At 54.4% G+C, this 10,489-nt stretch overlaps 2 protein-coding genes across 2 annotated transcripts; one reads left to right on the forward strand and one right to left on the reverse strand.

Moving 5' to 3' along the window:
• The first annotated feature begins 24 nt into the window (after nucleotides 1-24).
• HPS6 (HPS6 biogenesis of lysosomal organelles complex 2 subunit 3) lies at nucleotides 25-4,102 on the forward strand. The gene has a single exon (XM_085306397.1). The coding sequence runs from the start codon at nucleotides 94-96 to the stop codon at nucleotides 2,521-2,523; it is 2,430 nt and encodes an 809-aa protein (XP_085162523.1). The 5' UTR covers nucleotides 25-93; the 3' UTR covers nucleotides 2,524-4,102.
• Nucleotides 4,103-5,056: 954 nt separating this feature from the next.
• Nucleotides 5,057-7,102, reverse strand: LOC146595021 (methenyltetrahydrofolate synthase domain-containing protein-like). Its single transcript, XM_085306484.1, has 3 exons — nucleotides 7,048-7,102; nucleotides 6,733-6,836; nucleotides 5,057-5,389 (listed from the first exon to the last, which is right to left on the reverse strand). The coding sequence occupies exons 1-3, from the start codon at nucleotides 7,073-7,075 to the stop codon at nucleotides 5,174-5,176; spliced, it is 348 nt and encodes a 115-aa protein (XP_085162610.1). The 5' UTR covers nucleotides 7,076-7,102; the 3' UTR covers nucleotides 5,057-5,173.
• Nucleotides 7,103-10,489: the final 3,387 nt, after the last annotated feature.

Consider the following 10,489-nt stretch of genomic DNA (forward strand, 5'->3'; position numbering starts at 1 on the left):
GGCCGGGGCCGGGGCCGGGGCCGGGGGGCCCTCCTTGCCCTGCCGCCCGCCGTTGGTGGCCGGGTCGGGCGGCCGGCGGTGAAGCGAGCCGGGATGCTGCGGCAGGTCTCCGACTTCAGCGACTTCAGCCGCGGCCGTGCGCTGCAGGAGCTGCTGGGCCAGGCCGAGGAGCTCCGCGGCGTCCAGCGCAGCCCCGACGGGCGGCACCTCCTGGTGCTGCGGCGGAGCCGGCCGCGCCTGGTGGCCTTCCAGCGGCAGGGCGCCGGCGGCGCCGGCCTGGAGAGGAGCTGGCAGCCGCCGGAGCCGGCCCTCGTGGGGCTGCTCTTCCTGCAGACCGCCGCCGCCCTGGGCTCCTGGGCGCTGGCCGTCGTGTGGGAGAGCGGCCGCACCGAGGTGTGGCGCTTCGCGGCGGCGGGCTGGCAGCTCCTGCAGACGCTAGAGCTGTGCCAGGGTGCCCGGGCGCGGGTCGTCTCCGTGTGCGGCCAGGAGGCCAGCTTGGTGTGGTGCGAGGAGAGGCCTCCCTTGGGTGCCCCGTCGGACGTGAGCAAGTGCGCCTTCAGGTTCTGCGTCTGCACCCGGGCTCTGGAGGTGGGGGAGCAAAGCGTGCGCTTGGGCACCGTGAGGATAGTCCTGCACAACAGCCCGGAGTACCAGCTCCTCGCGTCCCCCCAGCACATCTTCCTGGTGCCCGCCTCTACCAGCTTTGCTACCATCTCCAAGTTCCTGCTCATCTGGCACCCTGAGGAGTCAAAGCTAACCATCACGGCCCCCTCTGCAAACTTCATCTTCAGCAAGGTGCTGCGCTCCAGCAGTGAATCAGACTTCAGGAAGCTCCTACTTGGCTTTGTGGGACTTCTCTCAACCCTGGCACCTCTGGACATTCATACCTCTGCCTTGTCCAATTTTGGGGGGCTGCTGCTGGTGAGCACACAGGGCACTGTGAACATTGTAGAGCCAGATGGGACACAAAGACATGTCTTTGATCTAGAGGGAGGTCCCTTGGCTCAAGGAGATCTTGTCCAGCTGAAGACCTTTGGTAATACGCTGGCCTGCATGCTCTCTGGTGTCCTCTACCTCATTGACCAGAACAGCGGAAGGCTCATAGAAAAGAAGATCCTTGGCATGAAAAAGGTGCATTTCCTGGAGTCCCCAGGAGAGGAGGACAGCATCCAGCTCCTCGCTCAAACTGGCATCTACAGCATCAGCTTCTCAGTCCCTGAGGACAGCAGCAAGCCTGAACCRTGCCTGGTGGAGATGGTGTTTGAGGAAGCCTGCAGATACTACCAGAGGAGGAGCCTCAGCAGCTCCAAGCTGACAGTGGAGAAGCTGAAGAAAGGTGGCACATTCCAAGCTCCTGTGGCCCTTGCTGCCATCCTGCAACATAGCCTCCGTCAGAAAGAGAAGCCAGCCCAAGGCCTCCAAGACACTTATGCCAAACTGTTGAACACAATGAGCCTGGAGCTGCAGAGCTATCTGAGCTTGGAGCTCCTCAAGACCTGTGTGGTAGGTGCCCCAGAGAGTGAGGTGGAAAGCTATTGTGAGGAGCTGGTRGAACAGGAGGTCAACCGTGTTCTCCACTCTGACATTGACAAGGATAACTTGGTGTACCTGAACTCTGTCTTCACCTCCTTCCCCAAGGCTGCCTGGAAGGCCACAAGGAGCTGCYTGCAGTTGCAGCAGAATGGGGACGGCCACTTGGTAGCCAGGGCCACTCCAGAGGTGTGGAAGAAGGTCCTGGGAGGGCCACAGCAGGAGGAGGTGGGTCTGAATGGAGTGGTCCCGCTCTTTGAGCTCATCTGCACCTCCTTCCTGAGGTTCAAACCCAAGTTGCTGCCCAGTTTTGTTGAGCTGACCCAGGAGTATGTTAGCATCTCTTGGGCGTACAGCAGCAAGGAGGGCCCAGAGGGCCGGGTGCCACTGTACAAGAGAGCACTGGGAGTCTTGGCCCGGAAGAACAAGCGCAGTGAGGCAGATGATGAGATGGAGCTTGAACTGCTGCTCTGCAGCAAGAGGCCTAAGGCTGTGCTGCAAGCTGTGCACTTTCTCATCCGCCTAAAGCGGTGGCAGCGGGTGGTGGAGGTTGCAGAGAAGTTCTCCAAGCTCAGCCCCTTGCTCAACAAGGAGATATTCACCACACTGCTGACAGAGTTTGCCCAGCACCGGGAGCTGGACCCGTACCTGGACAGGCTGTGGCCTCTGTGTCCCATGGAGCTGACCGCCTCGGACATCCTCACCATCATCCTGCAGCATCTGCCTGTCTCCCAGGAGGACCCGGTGCCCTTCTCGAGTGAGGAGACTCAGCTGACTGTGGGSTTGCTCAAACCGCTGCTGCAAAGGGTTGTGCAGCGTCCCTGCATCCATGCTGAGATGTACGCAGACGCTCTGCAGAGCCCTACCTTCCCCCCTCCCACCCCGCCCAGAGAGCACAGGACCCCTCCAAAGGCAGTGGCCAATGAAGCCCCTCAGCCACTTGTGCCAAGGACTTCCTCTCCCTCAGCACTGGCACAGGGTGACACTGTGTGAAGTGGGGAAGCACAACCAGATCCCAACTCTTGGGTACACGAGGAGGGGAAAGCCGCATCCACCCCAGGAAATYCTGCCCTGCCTGGGAGTACAGAAACCTGCTCTTCTTGAGAGCCTCCCTGTGGCAGCATCTCAAACAGCCTGTGGGATGATCGGGGTGGCATATATCATGTATAGCCATGGCAGGCTTTATGGTTACGTCCAGCAAGTGCAATTACATGTGCCCCAGTGGAGGAGCAAATGCTGGTGCATTTGCAGATGAAAGCACTGGCCACGCTGCAGGACTGAGAACTTTTCCTGGCTCAAAGCACCTTGTGTTTGATTTGCTTGGCTCCTTTATAACTTCAGTTCTTATTTCCTGATCCTTTAGGAGTGGTGGTGGAGGGGTGGGCAGRGATGAACACAGTCTTTCCTGCTGATTCCCTGCTCAGTAGGTGGGGTGATGCTTCCAAGCTCTGCCAAGAAGAGACTGGGCATGATTTTTTTGCCGTGGGGTCACCCAGTCTTGCTGCTCTGGGCTTGGTTAATTGCTAAATGTTGATGTGGAGCTGTGTTCAGCTCCGTGATGATGGGTGTCCCAGCACATGTGCCAGCAGCTGCAGCACTCCACACTCTGTCTCGCTGCARTTCCTCTGGGATCAGTCCTGGAGCTGTGACTGATTGCAGCTACTTAGCTGAAGAGAGCAGCCTAATTCCCTTATCTCTCTATCCCAGCTGGTACCCAAACTCTCTTCTGAGCTGAGAAGCTGGCAGCAGCCTGTGCAGGCTTGAGGCTGGCCCTGCCTCTCCCYTTCCTTTGTGGAAGCTTGGACTGTGCTGCAGGATGCCAGACCTTCTGTTCCCCTCTCTTCTACCTTTGCCCTTTGCACACAAAGGAGCCTTGTCAGGGTTTTCTGGCTCATATTGTGCCTCTGTTTGCAAAGTCAGTGTAACTTGAGAGTAGTCATGCAGGAAGATTCAGGTTCCAGCCTCTCCCCAGTGTCCACTGCCTGCTCCTGCCTCCTTGGGGAGAGAGACCCCGCTATGGCTTTGCCTGTCTGTGCGGGGCCATGATGTGAAGGTAGCTGCTGTCCCGAGGAGCTGTTTCTTGTCTTGCCAGGCTGGTAGAGCCTGGCTGGGATGGGACRGAAGTGCATTAGTCCTCTTGCAGGGTGGGGGGGGGTGATTAAGTACAGCTGACATGCTTATTTTAAAAATAAAGGTTCCTAACGCAGTGCTGGGGCAGTGGTGAGTGTTGTGAGGATGCAGACCCTCAGCAGGAGGGCAGTTTCGTTTTGCTTCTAGTGAAGGGAGGGGACAAATTCACTCACCATGTACAGCCCAGCGTGACTCGCTGCTGGTAAATGCTGAGCCTGGAGATTCAGCTGTGCCCAGCCAGCCTCACAGCACAGCCCCCTTTCCTCTCCGTCACTCAGGTGCTTACCACTGAGGGGCTACAGATGGAGGACTGCACTGGTGTGCAGATGACCCAATTTCCAGGGAATGGTGCGTGCCACAGGGAAGGGGAATCCCAGGCAGCGTGCAATTCAGCAAAGGTGGGTCAAAGTCCCACATGTTGTGGAAGCAAGGAGACCAGCATGCATGGCCTGGGGGTCTGCTCCCTTCCTCTCTGCAGCCCCCGGGCCTTCCTGGCACCATCTGGGCACGTCATTTCTTGGGCGGGGGGGGGAGGCTGTGGCTAGCCCCAAGATTTTATTGGGGAAGGGAGGATTTTTTCCCAGAGCTGCAGCTTGTCCCTTTGCTCCTGGCTGGAAAAGCAGCAGGCAGCACCGGGCTGGCTCCTGTGGGAGACGGGTGCCCTGACTTCAGTGGGCACATGGCTGGCAGAGCTGCTGTCGGAGGGATTCTGGGCTGCCAAACTGCTGTTGATGCACTAATGCTTCCCCAAACAAGAGCTTGGCTGCAGAAAGTCCCTGTGGTGGAATAAACTCTGGCAAAGAGGAAGAGAAACTGCAGAGACAGTTCTCGAGGAGACGGACGGTTATTGATGAAACCTTCCTTATGCTGGGCCTTGTGCAGCGGCCACGTGGTGCTGCGGGTCTCCCTGCCATGCAGAGGAAGTGGATTCTCGCAGCTGCCGCTCACGTGAGCGAGGGGAGCCTGGCATGAGAGGAGAGCTCGCAGCATCCCGGCAGCGGCCGCTGCAGGCATTTTGCAACAAGCCATCATCGTCTTTTCCTGGAGCAGCTGCTGCTCCTGTYTGACGCTGCTGCAGCTCTCACCTGCCTCCCAGGGCCCGTCAGAAGAGAGGCAGGGGGGGCTGAGGCCGCTCTCAGAGCCACGGCTCCGGGGCCAGGCTGCCACCCTGAGCGCCACCTCCCAGCCACGGGCTCGTGCAGTAATTTTTTTTTTTTTTTTTTTAAGGAAGTAGATGACAAGACATACCTATTAGTCCAAAGAGTATGAAACACAAACAAGTTACTCAAAATAACAAGCTAGTGAACACTCACTGCTCTGGGTTAAGTCTGTCACACATTCATTCAGTGATAAATGTAAGACAGTATGAAGCAGGGCTATCACACACATTTCTGGGAACAAGAACACAAAGATGGTGAACCAGCTGTTGCTCCACATAAACCCTAAACACACCTTTACCATTTGCCAAAAAGGCAAAGACATCCTCACATAAGCAGCCTCATGAGGCTTAGCACTAATAAAACTGAAATAGGAGAGATGCCAGGTGCTCAGCAAAAGATGYTGTGAACTGCACTATTGCTGTGCTCCTCCTTGGGGGTGCAGAGGTGCCCATTACCTGCAGTGCAGCTAGCCGAACACCTTCTAGAGGCTTGTCAGGATCCACTTTAATCTCGTTTGCTCTGTTGAACTCATCAAGCTCTTTAATAGAGCAACAAGCCCGGTGAGACCCCTGTGTGAAGAAAGGAATTGAGGGAGACAAGAGAACACATTTACTTACTTCCARGGTTAGAAAGCGAGCATTCTTCTGGGGAGCATCAGGGTTTATTTTTACAGTATTGGCAGCTTTGAATTCCTGTAAACCCAGAAGCCTTGATGCAGCATGGGAAGCACCCTGTTTTCATAAGATACCAGCATATCAGCAAGGAGTTTAAACCAGAGATGGGAAAWCTGTACTCTCTCATCAAGTAGAAAGGCTGATTTCTGTAGGAGATGTGAGGGACATATTGCACGTTTTATGATATTTTCTATGGGAAGCTCTCACTGTTGCTGGGCTTGACTAATATCTTGCAGGCCTCAGAAAGAAGGGGAGCCACATATATTCACACTGCCTGACTTCTGCCTCATCTGTACCTAACTCAAAACTGGAGGCCAGTTTCTATTTTTAATCRATGAATACAGATAGATTCCTCTAAACATAGGTCACAATCAGATACTTTTTCAGATGAGCCACTTCCTGGACAAGGTACTCTCTAGAGACTAAGTAGATCTCAGAACATTCACTTCTTAACCAAGTAAGGTGTGAAAGGTTGGGAGAGCACAGATTCCCATCACTTAGCGCTTTCAACTCTGATATCCTTTTGCTTAAGAGGGGAGATAAAGTCTCAGGCTCCCTCCTTTTCAGCACTTTTTTTTTCACCTCAAAGCCACTGCCCTCCTCGTGATACTGAGGCAGTGTTTCTGCCAGTCCCTCTGGCAAAAGCAGGGCCGATCCCCTAATGCCGCTCATGGGCTAAAACACACAACAYGCATCCCCACAACACTATTATGATCATCATTTCTTCAACATATGGCAGATACATGGCTGCACACCTTGAACCTGGATCAAAACAGACAGACAGTAAAGCCCTGACCCAAGCAACTGAGTTTTGGAAGCCTTCCTATTCCTTTCTCCCACTCATCAGCTAAGAGCATAAGGCAGCCAGAGCAGGAAGAAGAGCTCTCCCAGCGCTGCTCAGCAGTAACTTTGGCACTGGTCACAACTGAGCCAGACATTATAGCTCCAAGGCCGAGTGCTGGTGGTGATGGGAGGTCTCCCTCACAACAGGCCTGCTGAAGGCCTTAGATGGGCAGATTTAATTCCAAACGCCTCRGTTCCCCCATTCATGAATATATTTACATCCCTCACAAGCTGTTTTGGTACAACTGGGCTACAGACGTGGCCTGCCAGGGCTGCCCCACTGCTGGCATGGCRGAGGGGTGCCCACCGGTCTCAGCCTCCCGCTGCCGTCCATCCCTCCCTCCCGGCGCAGCCGGCAGAGGAGCGCCCAGGCACAGCACCGCAGACCATCGTACCTCGAAGTTGGGGATGCGGTGGTGCACGGGCCGCGGGAAGGCGGCCAGGCCGCTGGCCTCCAGGTAGTCCCACACCTGCTCCCGCACGTCCCACTTGGAGGCACCTGCGGGAAGAAACGCAGAGCAGGCCAGAGCTCAGGGCGCCGGAGGCAGGAACCGCCGCCATAGGCCGCCTCAGGCCGCCTCCGCCCAACGGCCGCGCCCAACGGTCGCCCCCAACGGCCGAGCCCCTAACGGCCGCGCCCCCACAGGCCACGCCCACAAGGCCACGCCCCCCCGCCGCGCGCCCCCGCCGCGCGCCCCCGCCGCGCTCACCCGCGCGCAGCCGCACGGCCCCCTCCATGCCGGCGCGGGGCGGAGCCACGCAGCCGGGCCCCGCCCCCTTCTCAGCGCACGCGCGCGCGTTCGGCTACGGTGGCGTGCGGGGGCCAAAACCCGTCAAAGTCAAAGCGTCTGTGCGTGTGTGTGTGTGTGTGTTGGGGGGGGGGGGTGGATTCTGCCCCAATCGGAATTACGACTCTTAGCGAAATGTTTCATTTACACRTRGTATCCTCCCGGGGCTCTCCCAATGTGCTGTTCTTGGCTGCCTTTTTCCTTTCTCATAAGACTCCCTCGCTGGGCAGTCTTTGCAGCCAGGCGCCCTGCGGTGTCTTTCTGCCTGCGCTCTGCAAGAGCAGTATCAGGGCTCACCCGCCCCAAAACCTTGAGCAGCGTCGCCTTCCTTCCTCGAATTAAACATGCAAAGGGACGTGGGAATCATTGCGATCTTCTGCCTAAAAAAAAAAAAAAAAAAAAAAAAAAAGAGAGCTGATGCCGCATAACCCCCAAGGTTACAGAAGTATCATGGTCTCACTCTGCATCGCGTGTCATATCTCGGGGGGGAAAAGAAAGAAATAAAAGAAAGCTTTTCTTCAAATAAACTCCCAAATCAATTATTTTTCTATTTAAAATTGGCTGGTTATGAATATCCAGCCTTTGCAAGGGATTCCAGATCTCCCAGCACTTCTCACTTGCATTTAATAGCCCAGCAAATGATTAATCCGCATGATTTATTGTTTGTAGAATTAATATGTTCAGCAATCACTCCGAGAAGACGGAGAGTGCTGAGAATCCGGACATTCCCGCGTGGAGAGGAATAGCAGGGTCATGGGAACAACAGGGCAGAAGGGTTATTTTAAAGCATGCTGGGGAAGGGGGATATGGCTGATGGATTTGTTTCCTAATCTGCCTGGCTCAGATGCTACCGAGACACATCCACGGTCCGAGGCGACTGTTGCTCTGCCAGCCGAGAGGCAGAACAAATTTGGATGCTCTTTGAATAGTTGCATATATATAGCTGTGCAGATACAAACGTATTTTCTCCACTGCCATTGATTGCTGAACTGTTTTTCACAGCACGGATCGTAGCCCAGGACTCCGCCGGGTGCAGGAGTCTTTCCCCCTGTTTTTTGAACTTGGATTAATACCAATGCAAGGGGTCAAATGCTTTGCAACAGCTGAAATGCGCCTAGGCTTCACCTTTCCACTGAAATCCCTAGTACTCGTTCAAATAAAGTGCTCAGAGCCCTGGTCCTGCAACGGGGTGCATTTAGAAAGAGCCTTTTCCCTACCTCCGAGTGCTGCTGGAGCCAGTGGGAATCCATCCAGGCATAATAGACCACCCATGTGGAGCAGGGCCTGAGCGTTTGAAGCTCATTCCTCTACTTCCTACTCACGGAAAACTCCCAGCGACTTTGATATCTCCATGGGGAGGTCGGGATTGGGCCTTTGGTGAGCAGYGTGCAGCCGCTCTTTAGTTCGGAGCTGCTCGTTGCGCTCCCAGCTGAGGAAGAGGAGGCTCGTGAGACTGAGCTCCTTTCCGGACGCCGCGGTCGGCGCGTGTGGACCCATCCTGGGGAGCCCGCCCGGACCCTCCTTTGGGAGACCCCCCCATGCCTGTGGTCAGATCCTCTCTGGCCGCAAGGCTTTGGGTCCCCCCCAAATCACTGTGCTGCAGCCTGTGGGACTYGGGGCTCCGCTCCACCAGACGCTCTTCCTCCTCTCATTTAAGGAAGTGAATTGTGAATCATTATTAAGTGAATAAGTTAGCAATGATGCTGTGAAAATTAATGAATTAACAGCCACGGGGGCTCACGTCTGATCAGACCACCTACACCTCTCTGCAGCCTCCGTGCAAGGCAGTTTTGTGGGTTCGGCTTCCAAAAAAAGGGCCCGAAACAGCACAGTAGAAATGAGGATATTTTGGCATAGGCTCTTGAATGAGGAGTTTGCTAATTGGTGATGTCTTTTCTACCAGTTTTCTTCTCAGCTTTGCTTCCATGGGTCTGAAGTCCTGTTTGCTCCAAATTACTTTTCCAGGATCTCTTCTATTCATACTGCAGCCCTTAGCATTAGTGTTAGCAGTTCATACAGATGACAGTGGAAAGTCTCTCTTTTTAATGAGAAGTGGATAGGACCACCAAAATGCCTAGTAAATTATTCCATTCAACAGGTCTGAATTACTTCTAGTACTCATTTTTTAAAAAATGAATAAAATACTGTAGTGAAAGAGGTTAAAAAAGGATCCAGAATTTAACACAAAGATAAAATGTAGCTCTTGCTTGAAGCACTCACAATTTGGGAAAAGACCTAGAAAAAAGGGCAGTTCCTGATTAATACAGCATGGGGTTGCGAATCCTGGTTTGCAAGGTGGACAATACAGAAAGAGACTCCTTGTGCAAAGGGAAAACAGACCAAATGCTCCCTGCAGATCGGTGCTGAATTAGGTATATGACTGTGATCAGTTTTGTATATTAAAAAATAAAAATAGGCTATACATTTCAAAGGCAATGGCTTTTAATGATAGATTCATTTTTCTAAAGTATTTACCAGGGTACTAGAAACTAGTCTTTTTGACCGATGTCAGGTGAGTTTCTGTGTGTGAATAAACTGTGCACAACCGAATTTGTGTGCATACTACCTAAGCCGGCACAGGAGGCRGGTTGGCACAGACTGACCTGTTGGAGGCCGGCGGCATCACCTGCCGTGGGGAATAGGTGTGGGGCTGTGCTGCTCCCCGGCTGCTGCTTGCCTGGCTGGAGCCCGTGCGTGGGTCGGTCGCTGATCCGGATGCGGAGCASCAACACACAGCCAAGGGCAGGGCTCAGCCGGATTGAGCCCACTGATGGCATTGCCCGGGCAGAGAAAGTTCACTTTTCTTCCTTTTTTYCCCCTCCTTTCCTTCCTTCTTTCCGTCTTTCTTTCATGGCTGTCTCTCTCTTTCTTCTCTTTCATTTTTTCTTTCTCTTTCTTCTTCTTTCTCCATCTCTTTCTCTTTCCCCCTCTCGCTTCTTTCCTTCCTTTCTTTTCCTTTCTCTTCCTTTCGCCCTTTCTCCCTTTTTCTTTCTTTCTTTCTGTCTTCATTTGTCTCTTTCTTTCCTTCTTTCCTCTCTGTGTCTCTTTCTCTCCATTTCTCCTTCTCTCTTTTTCCTCTGTCTCCCTTGCTTGATCTCTTTATTCTCGTCTCTTTCCTTTTCTCGCTTTCTTGCTTGCTTGTTTTGCTCTCTTCGTTTTTCTTTCTCTCGCTTTCTTTTCTCTCTCGCTCTCCTCTGCTCCCCCGTGCCATACGCCTGCACAAGCCCGCAGAGCGGCCGGCTGCGGTGCCGGTGCCGGTGCGGTGCCGGTGCCGGTGCAGAGCCCGCGGCGGCCCCTGGGGGGCAGCACACGCCGCGCAGTGCGCTGCCCGCGCAGGTGAGGGCTGCGCCCGCCGCGGGCACCG

The sequence above is a fragment of the Rhea americana genome, unplaced genomic scaffold (genome assembly GCF_003343005.1).
Source record: "Rhea americana isolate MKP2758 unplaced genomic scaffold, rheAme1 scaffold_24, whole genome shotgun sequence".
Classification (NCBI taxonomy): Eukaryota; Metazoa; Chordata; class Aves; order Rheiformes; family Rheidae; genus Rhea; species Rhea americana.